At 38.2% G+C, this 20,915-nt stretch overlaps 1 protein-coding gene across 3 annotated transcripts in view; it reads left to right on the top strand.

Annotated features, from left to right (window-relative positions):
- ZDHHC2 (zinc finger DHHC-type palmitoyltransferase 2) overlaps positions 1-14,063 on the top strand; it is a 32,761-nt gene extending 18,698 nt beyond the window's left edge. Inside the window, exons 7-13 of one of the 3 annotated variants that reach the window (XM_061473202.1) lie at positions 4,549-4,669; positions 5,437-5,569; positions 7,992-8,118; positions 8,293-8,385; positions 9,837-9,946; positions 10,412-10,490; positions 13,427-14,063. In XM_061473202.1, the coding sequence (XP_061329186.1) occupies positions 4,549-4,669; positions 5,437-5,569; positions 7,992-8,118; positions 8,293-8,385; positions 9,837-9,946; positions 10,412-10,452 (625 nt within the window). In that variant the 3' untranslated portion in view covers positions 10,453-10,490; positions 13,427-14,063. Of the gene's footprint in view, positions 1-4,548; positions 4,670-5,436; positions 5,570-7,991; positions 8,119-8,292; positions 8,386-9,836; positions 9,947-10,411; positions 11,717-13,426 lie in introns of those variants that run through there. The other 2 variants (XM_061473211.1, XM_061473194.1) reach the window with 2 other exon arrangements.
- Positions 14,064-20,915: the final 6,852 nt, after the last annotated feature.

Here is a 20,915-nt window from a genome sequence, read left to right on the forward strand (position 1 = left end):
ACTGTGTCTTCTTACCCTCGTTGTGAGGTATGGAAAGACAAGGGGTAATGGGTTCAAACTTAAACAGAAGAAGTTTAGGTTAAATATAAGAAAGAAGTTCTTTACTGTGAGGGTGGTGAGGCACTGGAATGGATTGCCCAAGGAAGTTGTGAATGCTCCATCCCTGGCAGTGTTCAAGGCCAGGTTGGAGGAAGTCTTGGGTGACGTAGTTTAGTGTGAGGTGTCCCTGCCCATGGCAGAGGGATTGGAACTAGATAACCTTAAGGTCCTTTCCAACCCTAACTATTCTATGATTTTTCTTAGACCTATGAGTTAGGTATGTCCATGTTTTTACAGTTAGGATGATCTAGGATTCTGGTCACTAAGAAAACTTCTTTTAAGAATTTCATCTTCATGGACTTCTGAGTATTAGTGTAGCTTAGTTGCACTGAATGATGAAATGTTAAAAACCAAAGGGAAGGGCTGTGCCTCACTCCCCTTACTGAAGCTCCTAGGACAGCTTGAGTGGCCTTGCTGGAAACAGCAAGTTAGCACTTTTTAGCTTTATGGGTTCTTTGTTTTCTTTCTACTTTTTCTCCTCTCTCCCTCCCACCCTTCCTCTTTTTGTTTTCCTGTCCTTTTTCAGCAGCCCTTAGAACCAGTGGGTAAACAGGATGTGTAATTAATTTTGCATCAGTTTGGCAGGTATCTCGTGAAAATACTTAAAGATAATTCTTTAGTAAAATTCAAGTTAAGAGGATTGAGTGGTAGATGCCAGTTCTTTACCACATGAAACCAGTCGGAAAAGAAGACTCTCCTGACAATGGTGGATGGTTCAAAGCAGCTGGTTTGACCTTCACAGATCAGTTTGTCATGGTGGAGGTAGGGGTGCGGGGCTTCTTCTATTTGTCTTGGTCCTGACTACAGCCTCTGACGTAACGCAGTATGATTTAGGAGTCTCCCCTTATTTTGCAGCTGTATGGTGGATACAGTTGAAAGAAGTACTTAACAATATAGGGTAGACTTACTTCCTATGTTTTTTTTTTTGCTGTAGGGATATTAGCGTGTGAAACTTGCAGATGCTTAGTGTTGTTAGTGTGTGTGCTTCTTAAGAAAAAAAAAAGCCCAACAAGCAACCAACCTCAAAACAAAAATACCCACACAGATAAAACCATTGAATGTAGAACAAATTTCTTACAAGAAAAAAGGCTGTTGCCTTTTCTCAGGTTTCTCACTGCCCTGTAGAAAGCTGTAAGAAAAATAGCTGTCAGGCTATTCCTGGCAAAGTGTCAGTGAAAAGTCTCAGTACTATTATTATCATTATTCGGTGTTATACACACTTCTCATAAGATGTATGGTCTGTCTGGGACTTTTTAGTTGTCCTTCTTTAGGATAGTACATGCAAATATCCTTCATGTAGACTTCAATTTCAGAATAAAAATCCATTGAATCAAATAACAAATCATAAACTGAGCTCTTATGTGTTGTATAAAGGGGTAGTGAAGTGATACTTCACTAGGGCATAGACTTCTAGAAAAATAAACTCAATTTTCCTGTCAGTAGCATTTGCTTATTTTGCCTGTTTGCACACTCTTTGTATCCAAACAATATAAACATGCCCAGTTTGAGAGAATATTTACATTGCTCATTGGTTTTAATCTAAAAAGCAATGGCCGCAAAAAAAAAAAAAAAAAAAAAACAACCTAGAGGTGGAGAAGGTACTTGAAAGACATGTAAATGCTTCTTGATGGAAAACTGTTGGAAAATTCTTTTTTTACTCCAAGTAGCAGAAATGCACTAGAAAAAGAGGTATTATCTTGCTTTATTTTTCCTAGTTTGAGTAAACATCCATAGTTCCTTGCTCTCCCTTAAAAAAATAACTTTGTGGAAGTGACAGAGTGTTTGAAATGTTACACAGATGCTGATCAAATCCTGTACTGGGAAATACAGGGCTATTTTGCCAACAAAAGTAATAGTGCAAATCAGTATAAGGGGTCGCATTTAGCCCCCTTGAAAATACCATTAGGTCCTCTTTGCTGTTTGTGTTGGGATTTTTTTGGTGTGAGTAAGAAGGGGAAGGAACCTAAGCAATGCTTAGGGAGACCACAGAAACATTAGTGGGAATTACTACTGTTTTAATATTCTGCTAAGAGAAGGATTTCTGGAGAGAGGACAGGCTGTGGTAAAAATAACATAGAGAAAGTAAGATGAAGTGTTTGGAAGGCAGAGGTAGTAAGATGGTAGTCATGTCCTAGCCCCAGATTAGCTGTCTTCTCCTTTTTTGGGGGCTTTGTTTTGGATATCACCCCTGCACTAACAGAAGTGCTGTGATAAATGAAAATATTTAATGCTAATTGCCCTCTAACTACTCTAAAAGGTTTAAGTGATGCAGACATAAAAGCATTAGTGATTTCTGTGCTAGTACTGAATATAGGTGGAGCTGCAGGCAGGAATGCAATGGGTTGAGGTGTCACTAAAAATATAATTTGTATATAAGAACTCTGATACTAATAAGGTGCATTAGGAACACCTTAGGAATAATTTGAAACATCTCTCCTTTGTCTTTTGAGTCATCTGAAAAGAATTTCTCAGTAATTCTGTGATGCTTTTTGTTAATCAAGTTGCATCACTTTCGGTGTCTTGTAGGTTGTTTGCTTCGCACTTTCAGTAAACTTAGTCTTGAGACAGAGTATCTCTTCTATTTGTACTTCAAAATTAAGTGTTTTGAATGTTACCTGTAATCCAAATTGTTAAGCTGGACTGTTCTTTTATATGAATGTTTTACTGCAATAGCACATCATTATGGGTACAAACTGGAACACAAGAGGTTCCACTTAAACTTGAGAAGAAACTTCTTCTCAGTGAGGGTGACGGAACACTGGAACAGGCTGCCCAGGGAGGTTGTGGAGTCTCCTTCCCTGGAGACATTCAAAACCCGCCTGGACACATTCCTGTGTAACATTATCTAGGTGTTCCTGCTCCGGCAGGGGGATTGGACTAGATGATCTTTCGAGGTCCCTTCCAATCTCTAGCATACTGTGATACTGTGATCATTATTTAGGCAGTTGTTTTTACATTTATGAGTTTTGCTCTTCCTCACAAATCATAGACTTCAAATCTAGCCACCATTCTTAGGTTTTATTATAGGTTCAAATATTACAATTACAAAACCTTGGTGTTTACTTTCTCTCCAGTCTTCTGATGAACTCTTTCTGTTCCAATAAGAACTCCTCAGTCTGCAGCTATTTCAAAATTGAATAAAGTTAAATAATTTATGAAAGTTTATTTTAATGTGTGTACCATATGCAGTAGCACAAAACAACGAGAGAGAAATCTGTCTTTGAGTTAAGAAATTTCATCTTTGGGGAATAACATTTCACTTGATGTTTGTTTTGTCACTAAACAGTGTCATAAAGTAAAAACTGTCCTAAAATAAATACCATGAAAGGAAAATAGAGTTATCAGAGAAACCTGGAATCTGAAATGCTTGCAGTTTATCATGGAATTTCTTACTTTGACACGTTTAATGAAAAAGAACACTTCACTGTGGAGAATTACAAATTTACTTTCCAATAAGAATTATGGTGACCTTAGAAAATATCCTGTGGGTCTTTTTAATTACAGCAATCCGTTGCGCATCCTTCTTAACTGTAGTTGATACAGATGCTTAGCTATCACTGCATGTTTAAATGGTAATGCTAAATTTAGTGTTTGGCTAAGGTGGCATGTTTTGTAGAAGTAAAGCCAATAACAAACCAAACAACCCCCTTATCCATCCTGAGGGTGGATGACGGTAGTGTACAGTGAAAATTTATTTGGTATTTTGAGACTTTACCCTCTTCTGATTACCATATATTACCTATTCTGCCATCACCATCACTGACTCCCTAAAGAAGAGAATAATTGCAATATTTTTTCCTGTACTTCTAAAAGCTAAAGCTGAGGCTTACCATGAATTCTTATGTTTTGAGAATTACTTTTTAACATACAAATGCTTTCATGGATGTAGTCTTCTCTTAATTAGCTGATCTTTCTGACAGCAATATCAGTTAGTTAAAGAAGGCATATGGATTAAATGTGACTTTTATTCTCACAAAATTCAGTTGAGATTCAGTTTCTTGGCTTGTAACTGTCTTAGTTATGTGCAGTATGCCTGACAGTAAGACATGGATGCTTAAACTTACCTACAAGCTAAAAAGTTAACTATAACTGCAGTCATATTTATGTCACATGCTGGGAACAGATTTCATGCAGTAAATGAAAATGCAATTTTAGTAAGCTGTTGAAAATGGTTTTATCTGGTAAAGTTTTGGGGTTTTTGTTTTGTGGTAGTTTTTGGTTAGAATTACTATACTAATTTGGGAGTTGACGCTAACTAAGTTTCAGTAGCTTGAGGCACTAGAGATAGGAAGTAAAACTTGGTTTACATGCTGTTAATTACTTTTTTGGAGTAAATAAGTTTAAGTTGGATGAAAGGAGAGAAAATAACCATTATATTCCATTTTTACATTTTTATTATCACATATTTATTATTACATCATATTACATTTTTACATTTTATTATCACAGGGTGAACAACTGTGTAGGATTCTCCAATTACAAATTTTTTCTTCTCTTCTTGGCTTACTCGCTACTGTATTGCCTGTTCATTGCTGCAACGGATTTACAGTATTTTATCAAATTTTGGACAGTAAGTACCATAATCTACATACTGTCTTAAGCATGTGAAATTACCACTGTACAAGAAGTCGAAGATTCCAAGGTGTTGTATTGTCATCTAGTATCTCCTACTAGGAGGCACAAAGTTCATCTAGTAATCATAGCCCACTACTTACAATAGTTTCTGAATTTTCACTTGTTTCTTCCTTATTTTGAAGCTGTGTAGAACAAATATGCAATTGTTTAGAAAACATGACTGCTACTGCTGAACCCAGGACAACATTTTACAATGAAATTTACATTATAAGTAGGTTTTGTTAACTCTGATGCTATGCTGTACAAAAGTTCCAGAGACATTTTCTAGTATTTTAATTATAATTATCTAGGTTCACAACTTAGGGTATTACCTTCTTAGATTTGCAATATTTATTCTATAATGTAAGTTTTCTGAAAAGGTTAATTAAACAGGACAATTGATGAAAAGATAAATTACTCTTCACTGAAAGACACTTCAAAGTTCACATCCAGATTTCAGATTGTTGCTGTCACTATTTATACTTTCTCAAGAAAGGGCTTGTTTCTTTAACTTAGATACTGTCAGCAACTTAGTTTCATGGCCATTTGTACATGTGTAGGTGTATAGAAGGTGTATAATTCATTTACTTAGACTCTTGTATGTGGTGTGCTTGTGTCTGCACTGAATTTAATTTGACTGAATAGAGGATTATTAATAATCAAATTAAACAGCTATTTCCCCAGTTCTAACAGCATTTTCTTGTTTGTTTGTTTTATTTGTAGAATGGCCTTTCTGATACTCAAGCCAAGTTCCACATCATGTTTTTATTCTTTGCTGCAGCTATGTTTTCTGTCAGCCTCTCTTCTCTCTTTGGGTATCACTGTTGGCTTGTCAGCAAGAATAAGTCTACATTAGGTAAGTAGATTGAATGCTTCTGTGTTTGACAGCTGAAAATAAATAAGAAATGTATATTATATGTATGGGAGTAATAGAAAAAGTAGGCACTCCTATAGAGGTTCCTTTGATCCTGGTTAGATGCCTGAGCCAGGCTGTGTCCAGTATTGACTCCCCCGTTCTGGTGCTCCTCAAGGATTCTGTGTCTTCCTCTTGCCCCATGCTACTAATGAAGTTACCCTCTCCCTCCCATTTCCTCTCATGCACAGCTTGTTAATAGTAACTGAATAAACTAAATAATAATAATAGTAGTAAAATAAATAAATAAAAAAGTTGAGATCACTTTGCAGTAAATGCCATCTCACTAAAGCATGCTTATGGAAGTGCTTCTTGTTTGGCATTTCCAGCCCCGCAGAGCAGAGTCGGCTGATGTGATGTCTCAGTCAGGGCAGTGACACCCATGCTCCGTTCCCACCCTTGCTCCCTGCAGAACCAAACTTCCTCTGTTCAATTCACCTATATTTTTGTTCAGAAGTTCTGAAAAGCATATTTATTAATCCCAAAACTTTGCCTCTACTGGGGGCAAGGAGAGGGGAAAAAAATCCAGAAGGCAGGTTGATTGTCACCCTAGTGGCATTAGTTTTGATCAACATGAATGAGCAGAAAAAGGCAATGTCAGAGAATGATCTAACATGGAAGAACAGACTTTGAGAAAGTATTTCTATATTTGATACAGTTGGGTGTCCTGTCTGCCACATAATTATAGATGCATTGAAAGGACTCTTGAGTTACAAGTTTATTTTGAAAAACCTCAAAGAAGATAGCCTGTGCCTTTGCTATGGGGCAGTATATATAACTTAATTGAGTATCAGCATTAAAGTGGGATTTCCCACCACTTGAGTGCATGTTTGCCTGGTTACAAATCTTAGTAAATGGAGGTGCAGAGAATTTGGATGCCTGTTCTACGCTATATCCTGGACTATAATAATACCAATCTGCAGTAATGTTCATTAAAGTTTCTAAATCTCTAAATGCTTTTCTGTTGATCTAAACTGAATCAGAGTGATCCAATGAATTGATTTTTTTCAATTTTTGCCCCCAGTTCTCTTGGGATTTACTAATATATAGGTGATTAATGAAAAACTTTGGATATATGTGTTTGAAAGCTTGTTTACTTCAAGATTTCTCCCAGGTTTGTGGGTTTCTTCAGTATGCTGCAAATAATGTACTTAGCAATTAGTATCGGAAAAAAATTGTTCAATCTAGTGATAGGTGGAGAAAAACTTCTACTAATGATGCTTAAATGAACATAAATAATTAAGCATTGTGTTTATAAACTGGTCTTACCATTTTAGTGCAAAAAAAAAAAAATTGTTAGAGCTGCATTTAATTCAACATTTCATACTTTCAAAACACATTGAATTCCATGCAGGTAATAAATCATGTTTTCTCTACACCAAAGCTACTCAAAAAAATCTGTTTGTCTCTTCTTCCTATTTTACCTTGGGAAATTGCTCAGTATGTGAAACCCTGAACATGCAATAGCTCGGAAATGAAGCCATGGCAGATTTAAGTGTGAGTGTTCTTAAATCCAGGGAGCTGTTTTTGTAGCCTGGCATGGGCATCTAAAAGGGTATCTCTATTTTCTCTTCCGCCTTCTTTAAAACATCTTGTAACTCACTAATTATGTATACTACATGTTGAAGATAATTTCCATCAGTTCATAGCTAAGGATTTACTGCAGAAGGATGATTTCTGCATGGTTTCAGCATGGTTTGAGCTGTACTGTCAGGACACCAGGACATGGTTTGCTTAATATATATAGCCAGTTAAGGGAATTAAATGGCTATCCGTCACTTGGTGGAAAGTGAATGAGTTTTCTGCTTCAGGCACTTTCCAACGCTTGAAGCTATGTTTAGCGCTCATCTCTAGAAATTTAGGTTGGACGTCTGGGGAATAATCTGGGTCTGTGAGTAAAATGCTTTCTTTATGTAGCTGTAAAAATACACAACACTTTAATACCCCAGGGTGTGAAAAGCTAGTCTTACTACTAAAGTAGGTTAAGCTTTTCCTCTTTTCGATACTCTTTCTTTCATAAACCCTTCATTTAGGCTTTTCTTTCTTGAACACTGTGGTATAATCACATGCTGAATTCTTCATATACCACACCTTAAAAAGTGAGTTACGTGTTCTTCTTTGACTTGATTACGGAGGAAGGTAAAGGAGACTTCCATCCTTCCTTGGCCATGGGACTTCCTCTGCACACACAGTGACTGTGGCGCTGACTTCGGCTTTCATGCACAGACTAGCTCTCTTAATCATTTGGGCAGTACAGCCTCTCCTCTTGGGTAATGGCATCATCAGTGCAATTGCCTAAATACCAGTGTGAAACTTGAAACATGCTACTCTGCAGAGATTTAATTATTTTTCTTTTTCTTTTAAGAGGTATTCAGAGCTCCCATATTTCGTCACAGAACAGACAAGAATGGCTTTAGCTTGGGCTTCAGCAAAAACCTAAGGCAAGTGTTTGGCGATGAGAAGAAATACTGGTTGCTGCCCATATTTTCAAGGTATGCTCAGTTTTTAATGCTTCATTTGTTAGAACTGTTGAATAATCAGGATGCACAGGGTTTAGGGGGGTGGTTGGTATTTTGGAATAAGGTACAGTAATATTTGCTTCACAAAAAGTTCTTTGGGATTTGGGTTGGGTTTGGTACATGTAACGCTAATTATGAATTTTTCAGTCTAGGGGATGGTTGCTCCTTCCCAACTTGCCTCGTTAATCAGGATCCTGAGCAAGCTTCCACACCTGGTTGTCTTAATTCAACATCCAAAAAGTAATCTGCTTTTTGTTACTTATTTCAAATAGTTGATAGTCTGTTTTTACTTCTGCACATGTAAACAGAACCATTTATAAGATACTTAAAAGTGGTAAGCAAGCAAAGAGTATCCTGTGAATAAATACAAGTCACATTTTAAACAGCTAAGCTGTAATTCTACTAATCCTCAATTATATTTAAATTCATGGAAATAAGATGTTTTACCCACCCACCCAATGTGCTTTGTCTCAGTTAAGTGGCATCCCAGGACTTGAGTTTTCCACACCTGCCTAACATTCTGTAATGCATACATAGGAGACTGTTGGTCTGCCTGTGATATGGATGCATTATCTTGCATCTCCCTTTTGGGGAGGCTTGCTGCTTTTTATCTAGTTAAAAAGGTTTCATATAGGGGAATTACAGGCCTCAGCACTTGGAATCATAGAATCAACTAGGTCAGAAGAGATCTTTAAGGTTATCCAGTCCAACCTTTACCCCAGGATTGCCAAGTCTGCCACTAAACCATGTCACTGAGGGCCTCACCTACAGAGTTTCTGAACACTTCAGGAATGGTGATTTCACCGCTTCCCAGGGCAGCCTGTTCCAATGCCTGACTACCCTTTCAGTGAAGGAATTTTTCTGAATACCCAATCTAAACCTCCCCTGGTGAAACTTGAGACCATTGCTTCCTGTCCTATCACTTGTTAGTTGGGAAAATCAATCAGCTACCTCGTCACTCCATCTTCCTTTCAAAAACTTGTGCCAAAGCACAGGAGGCTGCCTTTTAAATGTACGTGTTGTTTCTCCTGATACTAGGACGTTTTCTTAGTTGTTATCCTTCATAGACATGACATCTTTGAAGTGTGAAAAGTACACAGATGCTTCTTAAACTAAATTAATATAATAGCTTAGTATTTCATATTGTAACTTTTTTGCAACACTTACATAATGAAGAGTGTGGTAAGTAGAGTAGACTTCAATATGCAACTAAGAAACTATCATGGAATAGTAGAAACAATCTTTTATTCATAAAAGAAATACATTACATTTCAGCTAGCTGTTTATTGATGCTTTAAATCTTACCCCAGTGATCCATAGCTTGTATTAAGTAAGAGAGTCTGGAGATGTTTTCTCTGCTATTTATTGTGTCAGGTTTGTTGTAGTGGGAGAGAATATGGTTAAAGTGCATTTGGAACTGAAGTACATGTACTAATATATAATAGCTGTCAAGGGAAAAATTGGAATGTTCCCCTGTTCTGTGCTAGGGAGTTGCTTTATAGATTGCATCTGTCACACGCTTGCATCTGTGACAACTACAGGGTAATGTTTGTAGTGATAAAAGTGGTGTGATTCATCAGAAAAGAAGCAAGGTAAGGTAGGTAAAATACAGATTATGACAGTTTGTAAAGTGTGGTAAGATAATGAAAAATTACTGCAGTTTACTGATGTTCTTTTTATTGGTGTTACAGTGAGAACCATCTGTTTCCTGCAAAGCCGTTGTGTGATTCCCAGAGCCACCTTCTCACAGATACACCATCTTGGTCTGAAACCAGTGCAAAGGCTGAAAAGGGCAAAGTTGGTAAGGAATTGATCTTATGCTGCAGTGGTTTGTTTTGTAGTAAACTACTTTTGAAGGATACAGTGTAAAACTGACCACAGTTACTTGGTTTGTATTCATGAACCAAAATTCATGAAGCTTATTTTAAATCCATGTTTGTAGGAAGTTTTGTGTATTGAGTTGCTGTTTCCTTTCCAGTTAAACCTGACCAAGAGATACTGAGAACTCTAGTACTATTAGATGCTAATTATCGTTTAGGCTGAGCCTGATAGTTCTTTTGGCAACAAATTGCTTATACTAGAACAGGATAACACCTTGTTGCACCTAGTGAAAAGCTGTGTAATGGACACAGGAGAGGAATAGACTTGGTAATAGTGGAATGACATTCAGGTGGCTTGTTAATTAAAGGCTGTATTATTTGTTGAAATAGACATGAGACCTTTTCCTATGGAAATGCCTCTTTTTTTTCTTTTTTTTTCTCTAAAGGTATGAGCAATCCTGCATTAACCATGGAAAATGAAACCTAATTTTCCTAAAAAGAAACATTTTGAATATGTAAGGAAAGGTATGTTAATATTCTCTGTACTTAATATGCTTCCATGATACCTTACCACTTGAAGAATGCACAAAAGAAAATTACTAAAGCAATTCCTATTTTATTTTCTTAAATTTAATTATTTTTACCATTATTAGTAGCACATGAATTCATAGTTTTAAACTAAATCTCCTATTTCTTGGTATGTCATGTTTGCAAACTAGTTTAACCTTTATACCCTTTGCTTTTAGGTAATATTCCAAAGTATTATTCCCCTTCTTTAGAAAGGTAATGAAGTTGTGACTCTTCAAACAGTCCAGCAAATATTTGTAACTCTGAGTTCGAAAATGAAGTTAGTTCTTAACACTGAACCATAGCTTGATCTGCTAAAACAGGTAAAGATCTGTCAGGTGATGAAGGAACAAAGATTTATTTGAATACATAAGCTATTACCAGCTTGTTCTTCTGTGCCAAGGACTAAGCTGAATCCTCTTTAATAGCAAAAACGTGCTGCCTACTGAAGACAAAAGGTGCCCATATGACTTCCTGAGCCACCTGTTGTCAAAATCAGCTAAGATTTTTTTGATTTCTTGCATTGGTATTTTGCAACAAAGACTTCATGGTTTAAGAAGCAGTTAGTACATTCTGTTACGTACATGAGAGGAGGAGACCTTAGTAATTGGGTTGCAGGGAATGAACACAATTGATCATCATATTCACTTTCATATTCAAAGGTTTCTTAACTCCACCAAAGCCTGTGGAAATCAGCTATTTAATATTTAAAGCTAGATAAAGAATTTGACTCCAATCCTAAGAATTTCAGCATCCTGAATAATGTACAATTTTCCAACATCAGAGGAGTTGCTCCAGCAAGGTCATTTCCATCTCTGCTATTGAAGGCACCTTTTCAATCATCCTGGAAAAAGTGTTTCCAGTGCATGTCCTTCATTTGTGTATGACATGGCTCCTGAACATGCTGTGTGATAGCTGTCAGGTTGCTCTCAGTCACTCCTGGGGGAAGTGGAAGGCATGGAATACCATCAGAGAACTTCAGTGATTGTTACTAGGTCCATTAGGCATGGTATTGCAATGTCAAGGCAAGTGATAAAAATGGTAGGTGTGCAGACAGCAGCAGGTGGCCTGCAGCTTCTACCAAAACAGGTCCCACAAGTTCAGTTGGATTCATCAGAGAAACTGAAAAATTCTTGACCCTTACATTCTGGTTTTGTGTTATGTGGCGAGTGAAGACACAGATGGTTCCAGATATAGGTACATCTACAGACTTGATGGTGTGAAGTGTTAGTGTTGAAAATGTAGGTGTCAAATAAGAGTTAGAGATGAGAGAGTGAAACAGCCATTTTCTGCAATTTTGACTGCTCTGTGTACATTTTTTTTAATAGAATCTAAAAATCTCATTTCCAGCCTTTTGTTCAAAATGTAAGATGCTATGCCTCTACCAGTTCTTTCTGCAGAATGGCTTCTGGGAGGAATAAATTACTCAGCTTCAGCTAGTTTAGTATCTTACATATCATCGCAACTCAAGTAAAGCTTTAGAGATAGGTTTTAAAGAACTAGTTTTGTCCAGTTAGAGTTCTGCTTTCTAAAGTCCTGTTAAGTAATAACTTTGAAATGTTCATCTTTCTTTCAAGAATGTGTACATTTTATTGGGACTTTGTCATTAAGATTATTCTGAGTTCCAAACATAGGCTGTGATTGTTCCCAAGGTGCTGAAAGTGTTTTTTTAAAGCTGTTTATCTTGATAAACATCTCATGCTCTTTCTTGGTTTGTTGTTTTGATTTGTTTTTTCTTTTATCCATCTGAGAAAGTAACAATTAGGGTTGTGTTTGCAATCTGATTACCTCAGCCCCTAGATTTTGGGGTGGAATTTTTGACTCTGATTTTTTTATTACTTCTTATTGTGAGCATCCATTTTGAAATGCGGCTTTTTAGAGAGACAACCTTCAGAGGAGCTTATGTTCCAAAGAGTAAAAGTAAAGCCACATAAAGAGGGTTCTGGAAGTTAGTTTTGCCTTAGACAGATACATGTACATCTCAAAAGGGCAGTAGCTAAGGACTGATAATTTTTCTGGAATGAGATTAAGTGTCAGTTTGTTTGCACCCTTAGCTCTGTTTGAGATATTTCTGTGTGGCACTTAAAAGACTTTATGGAGATGTAAAAAAAAAAGATAGATTACTGTATGTATGTGTGTGTTTATATATATATCTGACATTTAGTTGCTGGAGTGAGAGCCCTTAAAAGTAGAAGTAACTACTTTGCTTTTAACTTCATTACTTTATTGTCAGTATTTGAGTTATATTTGTTTCTAAGGAGTGGATAGAATAATAAAGATTTTTAAGTAACAACAAACAACAAAACCAAGTAATTTAATCTTTGACATGAAAAATACAGCTCACGGTTCCTGCCAGTGTGTTAGTAATTTGAATTTGTGTCCTAACTGAGGATATGTTGGATGGTTGAACAGGGCTTTGAGCAACCTGGTCTAGTGGAAGGTATACCTGCCTGTGGCAGGAGGTTGGAACTGGATGAGCTGTAAGTTCCCTTCCGACCCAAACCATTACATTATTCTGTGTTCAATATCTTGTATTTTGTAATATTTTATAGTTAATGAGGGGACTGATAACTGAGAGTGCCAGATATAGTTTACACAAATGCGATTGATGGAGAATTGTTTTTTGATGATGTTGGTATCTGGAAGTACTGCAACAATAGCTCACTTAATTTTATAAACTGGTGCCTGCTTGCTGTGTAGTCAGTTTTTAATCACTGTCACCCTGAAGTGGATTAATAACATAACTGTGAACAGTCTTAGCAGGTTCCTCTTCAGCGTGGGTTTTTCACATGACTGTTGTTCACTTTCCACTTTGATTTGATGAGGCTTGTTGCAATGTCTTAAAGTGTTCTTCAGTTCTAATACTGTATGTTGTGATTAATGTTATGTTCCAGTTCGAGAAAAAGCTGTTGTTGGAAGGAAAATGAATTCTTCCACGTATCAGCCCTGTTGGTCAGCTGCTCCTGTGTGGATGTGCTCAGAAGACAAACGGACAGATGATTAGCTGCCTCCATGTCACTGCTTGAAACATGAAACTAAACAAAATACTACTTCTGAACCGTATAAAGAGTGTTTCAACTTAAAGTTACTGATTTGGAATGGTTAAGGATGATGAGTATTAGGAAATTTAAAAAACAGAGTCTGAGTTTACAATTGTAAAAATTCCATGGCTGGTTTTACTTCAATTTTCAGCACAAGAAAGATGTGACCTCCTCACATATCAGTCCATGTTCTTGCCTTGGTTGTGAAAACTCACTGTTAATTCAAATTGCTGTAAGTAGTTGACTTCCAGATCAAGATTTTGCACTACTGGCTTTACAGATTTGGAAACAAACCAGTGTTGATTATGAAGAATTTAGTGGCTTGGTGGACTGTGTTTTTATTTCAAGCATTCGATAAGCAACTTTTGCAGATACGGGGACCCCAGTGAAGTGTGACTATTTATGAAGTATTTTTGGAAAACATGATTGCAAGAGCTCCGTTGTCCCTCAGATCTGAACTATGAATAGCTGGAAAAGTTGGGGGGGGGGGGGGGGGGAGTGGTGTGTGTGAAGAAAGTCCTCTGTTAATTGAGTGCTGCAGTGGGTCACTGGCAAGGGGAGTGATAAAAAGCCTGTGTTCAGATGGGTAATACATAAATGAACGTGGCCAGGTGGGGATTTTGATTGGAGTTGCACAAGACAGTGCAAGAAAGAAATAGGGGATTTTATTGTGCCATTTGGAGCCATTAGCCCCTTTGAGAAATGAATGTTGGCACTTAACTTCGATCCAAAAGGCTTTTTACCAACCCATGTTCCAGAGAGCCACTGTCTTTCCAAATCCTCATTTGTTATTAATCAATAGTTGTCTCAGATTTCTTTTTCACTTTTTCACTGTTGTTTTTTAAGACACTGCCTTTCTTACTGCATAACTTAATTAATACCTTGTACAGTCAAGGACATGGTTATAACTTGTGGTATTTCTTTTACAGGACAGCAGACATTTGATTGCAATACCAAAAAACCAAGCTGCTGCATGTAGGAAACCCCCTTCAATTGAGTTAGAAGCTGGCAGCTTGCTTAGGATCAGAATTTAACAGCCAGAGAACAAAAGATGCATTATCAACTTTCAAAGTTAGGGAAGTTTCAGCTACACAAATCTAACTGTCTTGTGCCTTTTGTATACATTAGGTTTATGGTATCAGTGTTTACATTTAAATGCAAATTGTTATTCCGGAAACAACTTTAGGACGAACTTGGTAATGCTTTCTAGGTGGCTAGATAAAAGGACTAGTCCAAAAGAAAAAGTTAAAACCTCTCGCACTAAACTCAGTTCAGCTGAAGCAGAAAGGTACGTCTGTTATCAAACCCAAGTCACGTAGCAGGTTGGTTCGCAGTGTGAAGATGCCAGTGTGCTTAGAAAACTGGCAGCAGGACTAAGTGAGAGATCTCTGAAAACAAAAATCGTACCGTTCACTCTACTACAGGCAGGTAACCTTAAAATCTGTCTTTCCTGGGTTTTCAACTTCAGTGACAGCTGCTGGAGCACAAACGTGGCTTTTTCTTTTTTTTTAATGAGAAAAATGTACTTATTTGACTTTTTTTTTTTAATAGAATCTCAGAACTTTACCAGCCTGAAAACATGTTTCTTGCCAGAAGTGCCAGATTGCGGATCCCTTGATGTAGAACACCTTTTTTTAAACTAGCATGAAGGTGGCATACAGTTTACATGATGCCTGCAGACATCTAGCAACCAAAAGTTTTTGCAGCTATTTATTCAGTGTTGTGCTGTCAGCTTACCTCGTATTAGTGTTTGTTTAAAGGCTGACTTGTCAAGAGAATAATGGGGAGAGGGAAAATATATTTTTTAACACTTTGGGTTCTCTAGCTGTAGAGTCTTGTTTTCTATGCGACAGGGTGGTTTGTCACGGAGCATGCGTTTGAAAATACTGAGTAAAAAGTTGACATTCAGCTTCAGTGTGACTTGCTCCATATTTTTACATAAAAGACAAAGTACAGATTTCTTCCTGAGCAAAGCTCATAATGGTAATGGATCTCTCTGATAACAGGTATCAGCCTCCCTGGCTATGTCCAGGGCTCTGACAGCAGTCAGTAAGGCTGGGGATCAGTGGAGAGAAAGAACAGGGGTAAGGGGTCAAGAAATCCCTGGCTTCTCCATGTCTCAGAAGTCACTTGGAAAGCACAATAGCCCTAAATAGCCTGCAGCTTTGATGCAGCCAGAGGCTGTCCCTCTGGCAGAAAACTGATGGAGGCATGGGAAACATAGGCTGATGAGGGAGAAGAAAGGGAAAGAGAAATGGCAGTAGCTCATTTCACTGTTCAGCGGATCTGTGCCAGAGAGCTTTCAGGAAGGGTATGAGCTGTGCTTCTGGGAAGAGTACTGTCACTGAGCTTTGGAGGGTTCCTGGCAGTTCTTGTTGTATAGAGTATGAATGAAAGTGCGTGAGCTAATCATGCTCCAAATTATTAATTTCTGATAGGGCTATATTCTTGGCTTTAAGATAATACTTTATATAGCAAAGTGGAAATGGTCTTTTTGACATATTGTCATTGAGCATTGATGCTGTTACAATGCACATGGTAGAATTTGTGCAAGAGGTAATGTTGTTTGTCCACTTAAACTGATTCTCCTGTTCTTTATATTCTTGCTAGGCACTTTACTACAGCTTTTTGTGTAACTTCTGTATTTTTTTTAAAGACTGCTTTTTACCTACTGTACAGTTATTAATCTACTTTTTGCTAAAAGAAAGTAATAGCCCTGATATTTGTCTTGCAGTATGACTGCATGTCAAGCTTCGGTGGAAGTTGGACGAGTTCTACACACTCCTCAGATGGGATTGTCTCCCTAATGACAACAGAGCTAAATTTATTTTGTATATATGTAAACAGTCATGTGAATCATAGCCCCCCATGTGCGTAAGAAGCTCCCCTAATTTCTAGGTTAGGATAGATCTAATACACATCTGCACTGGAGGTGGCTCACACACATTGTGTCAGGTGATGTGCTGGTGATGGAGTGTTCAGTCTTCACAGAGAACTATTTTTATGAAGAAAATGGAACACCTTGATGTTAAACACGGGTGCTGCTATGCATTTTAATTCTTTAACTTGAGAGAAAAACCGTGGTCCAGTTTAAGCTGCAGATTGATAGTTCTTTAGTAGCCTGTAACTACGGGCAGGTAATTAATGCAACTGCTAATTGTTTTTTACTGTTTGCATACTTAAGGTCTTCAAGCAAGACTTGAGACAGGTTGCAGGAAGTAAGTCTGGCTTAGTGCATGGTGTGCTGTAGCTGTTACGATCATTATTTGGACTGAGAGTTCTTGCCCTGATTTAGTTGGCTGGTGTGCTAGAGTGTGTGTGAGAGGAATATATTTCTACATTAATTCAGTGTATAACTTTGCCACTTGTTAATGTATTGCTCACATAAATAAATGCTTCATGTTCAGCAAGTCACATACGTAGTAGTAATTGACTGTACCCAAACAGCAGAACATCATCTCTGCTACAGTATCATCAACATAGTTGCTGTAGATGTCCCCCCTCATCCCTTCACCAACAGTCTTTGACTTTTATAGGTAAGGTTTCTGTCCTCATTTCAATTTCTAGATCCAGAGCATCTCGCACAGCACCTGTATGGGGAAACAGGTTAACAGGAAAATAAATCCATTTGTCTTCGATGTCTTAGTGCTGGCTGAGCAGAACATGCTGCACTCCTTTGGATGCTGTTGAAGGTAAAAAAGGTGGAATTTTGTCCCCCAAAAGAGGGGGTTCCAAAGATCTTTTCCAACCTAGTTGCTTTAACGATTCATAGAACTGAGGAGGTGCAAGGAAGTGGAATATGTTACTTACCAGGCTGTCACCCACAGCAGCTTTTGCTTCATTAGGGCTCTTCAGTCACTTGCCAGGCTCTTCTGATGGGCCTCTGTGCTCTTTGCACTTTGCTAAAGCTGTCCCCTGGGGCAGTGGTATATCTACCTCTGGTGCAGGGAGGAATGAGACTGTCTACTCGGGCGCCTCTGAACAGACAGGAATGGTACCTGAGGATGAAAGTGGCTTTCACCTGCTGCAGGTCAGACATAACCTGCTGTATATGCTATGAGCTTTTCCCATTTTTGATTTCCAGCCCTTCCATACATATTTGCATTGAACCACATAAAGTCATTATCCTTCCATACATATTTGTGTTGAACCATATAAAGTCATTCTCATCCAAAACAACTAAAAAAAAGCACATGCTGCTATAGTGCATGGGTGGAGAGGTGTTTCTGTGCCACTTCACTTGCAGCTATTACTGACCTGGTAAAATGGGAAAAGCAGCAGCCTTCTGGTGTGAAAACGGGAACAAGTAGCAGCTGATGTAACCTAAGGAAGGGCTCTCCTCCTCCTCTTTTGCAGCTTTGCAGTTGTTCCCTTTGCAGATTTCTGATCATCATTCTCACTCTTCCCCTTCCTTTCCATAGAAGTTCAGATTGAAAAGTCTTTCATTTGAAATGTACAATCAGTATCACAATCACAGAATACCAGATTGGAAGAGACCTCAAGAATCATCTGGTCCAACCTGTCTTACCAAAGCATCATCTAGGCTTTATGTCCCAGCACCCTGTCCAGCTAAATCTTAAAGTCTACATCTTTATTCCTCTCCCTCAAAAGGTTTATTCTAGACCAGGACTCCATTTCTCCCAAGTTTTCCTAACAGCATCCATCACTGAAATAAATAGTGACTCAGTCATCCTGAAATTCAGTATTTGGAGCAACGATCACATGCTCCATCCTGGATCACTGCAGTCTTCTCAAGCAGATGGGCCCAACAGTTTGACTGCAGCATTTGGAAGCGCGTGCTGTGAGCTATGTCCCCTTTCCCACCTCCTGCAAACTCACAGTTTAACGGATTGGCATAACTGGAACAGACCCAGCACTTCCTGACAGTCATCATTTTATGAAGCCATTTTCCTCTTTTTTCCTTCTGAAAACAGAATCATTCTCTGTTCACTTGGGAAGGAGCCCCAGTTAAAAAGATAAAGACATTTACAAGCTGTGTGTTACAGCCTGAACAACAGGAACCTATTCCCAGTTACTTTATCATGAGATTAAACTGGCCAGTAGTTCAAACAGATGCAATAGAGAAAATCAGTAGCTTAGTGCGTATATAAGCACTCTAGTGATTAACCTTCATATAAAACACTCCAGAGCATGCAGAGGGACAAGAATGAAGGAAAAGAGGGAGCTTGCAAAGCTCAGCTCCTAGGTGATGAAAGGTATGTAAAAGATACTGTCAACTGCAATCATAGCTATGATTTGCTGCCCTGTAAGAGAGAAAGCACATTCTCTGTAATGCATCTCAGAACTTCAGCTGTTGCCAATTTCTACCTGAAGCACAAAGAAGGGAAGGATTCCCCTCTCCTCCCTCCCTTTACCCAACACAGTTGAGGCGGATGTCTCGTGAGCACAGGAAAGGGCACACTTGGGCAAGTCAATTCTCCCCCTTAAGCAGAGGCAGAAAAATCTTCTCATCTGTGCTGGCAGAAAAAGGACAAGACAAGCTTCTGCAGAAACCAGATTCTCACAGTTGGCATCAATGCACATCTCATTCCCAACCCAAGACTGCTGAAAATCCTCCTTGTTTCTTTACCATACCTAGGCAGGTAAGCAGGAAGAAAACACTAAAACTTCAAACATTTCCACAGCCCCACACGCCCAATGTAACTACCTGTGACTATTTCTTTCAAAGAGTACATAGCAAAGAAAATCACTATTTCCATGAAAACACTCAGATTTAGATTTGGATTTTTTATGTATTTATCCTTTTATATATAAATATCTCCTCCTTTCAAAGTCTGAACAACTACCCTTTGAAAAACAAAATCCAGATAGACAGGTTTTACCCTTCTTAACCTGACCCCAGCACACTGAAGATACTGTCACCTGTCCCTGCTTCCACCTTCAGTACACTTCCTTTCTGAGTTTGTCGATCAATGCAGGCTTCCTGTTACTTTCATTCTATTTCCTGTGTGAGGGAATGAACCATTCTGGAGCTTGAGCATAACCAGTCAGGTACGATTAGAGAAAGTCCTTGGATGTCAGGTTATAGGTCACTCCCAAATTCATATTGGAAAAAGCCTCAAATACTCTGAGTATTTTCCAAACCCATTTTCTTCCATCTCAAAGATCCTTCTTACCGAGTTCCAATGAGCAAAGGGATTAAATGCTTTTAAAAAAACTGACAGAGAAGATAACATTCCTGGAACACTCATTTGACTCTAGAAGCCAAAAATACAAGTAAATAATAAAAAGAGTAAATATAACAGGTTTTGATATTGCATTTCTTCCGACAAGCCTATTCAAACAACAGTATTTTAAATGGATTGAGAAGAGCAGAGAGAGACAATTCTTATCTCTGAGCAAAAAGATGCACGTCTAGACAGCTGGAACTGTGCCTACACATTCATTTTTGCAAAAGCTATTAAAGCTGCCCACTTTGGAAACAGATTCAGATTTCAGACTCTGCAGTTCACAAGTAACAGTCCTACGCATAAGGAGAAATTACTTTTTTCATAATCTCTACAATTTACCATTTAAATCACTCCGTAATGGAACCTAAATCTAATTTTGCCACGGAAACTGAATGATGCACAGATGTCTCCCCAGCTCTAATCAGCTCCCAGACAGATCACGTTGATCAGACTGAGCTCTCACACAGAATAAAGCATAATCTTCATTTCATGCTGACTTGTGGCTTTATGAGAAAAGCTTTTCTTACAGAAAGAAAACTAAACAGGAGAATTGCTGGAAGTCAAACACCCTATGAGAATTTTAGGCTTGGGCTTAAGCACACTCAGCCTGGTCCTGCAGACAGTGTGCTCATTAGCACCTGGGACACAAGGTGCACACCTATCGCATATCTTTGGGTTTGGCTTCTTTCAAAAGGAACCCAAGTTCTGACAGGTTCATGATGGCAAAGAAAAACACAGCACATCGTGTGGGATGCTCACCATTCACTTCAAAAGTGCATCCAAATCCGAAATAAAACTTTACTGTAGGCACACATTCAGAAGCCTCTTAATCTTCCTTTGACCCTCAACTAAGAAGTTACTTCAAAACAAAAAGCCATCAAGGTTCTTTGAAGAGCCATTTCTTTCAAAAGTTAACCCCAGTGAGCTGTATTGGCATGCTTCAGGCAAAGCTACTAAACTTTAAAGCAAAGGCATCAAACTTCAGGGGTTCTTCATTCCATGTGTATGCAAATGTGCCAGTAAGAATCCATCCTGTTTTTTTGTTAGATACTCCCTATCTTATTAAAGCCAAAGGCAATCAAAGTTAAAACTAATCACCGTCATATAATGCATAATGGTATTAAAATTAGTTACTAATGGGATTTGGATGC

This window comes from Pezoporus flaviventris, unplaced genomic scaffold (genome assembly GCF_033815535.1).
Source record: "Pezoporus flaviventris isolate CSIRO_AGI_PZ_B2104156 unplaced genomic scaffold, CSIRO_AGI_Pfla_v1 ptg000002l, whole genome shotgun sequence".
Lineage (NCBI taxonomy): Eukaryota > Metazoa > Chordata > Aves > Psittaciformes > Psittacidae > Pezoporus > Pezoporus flaviventris.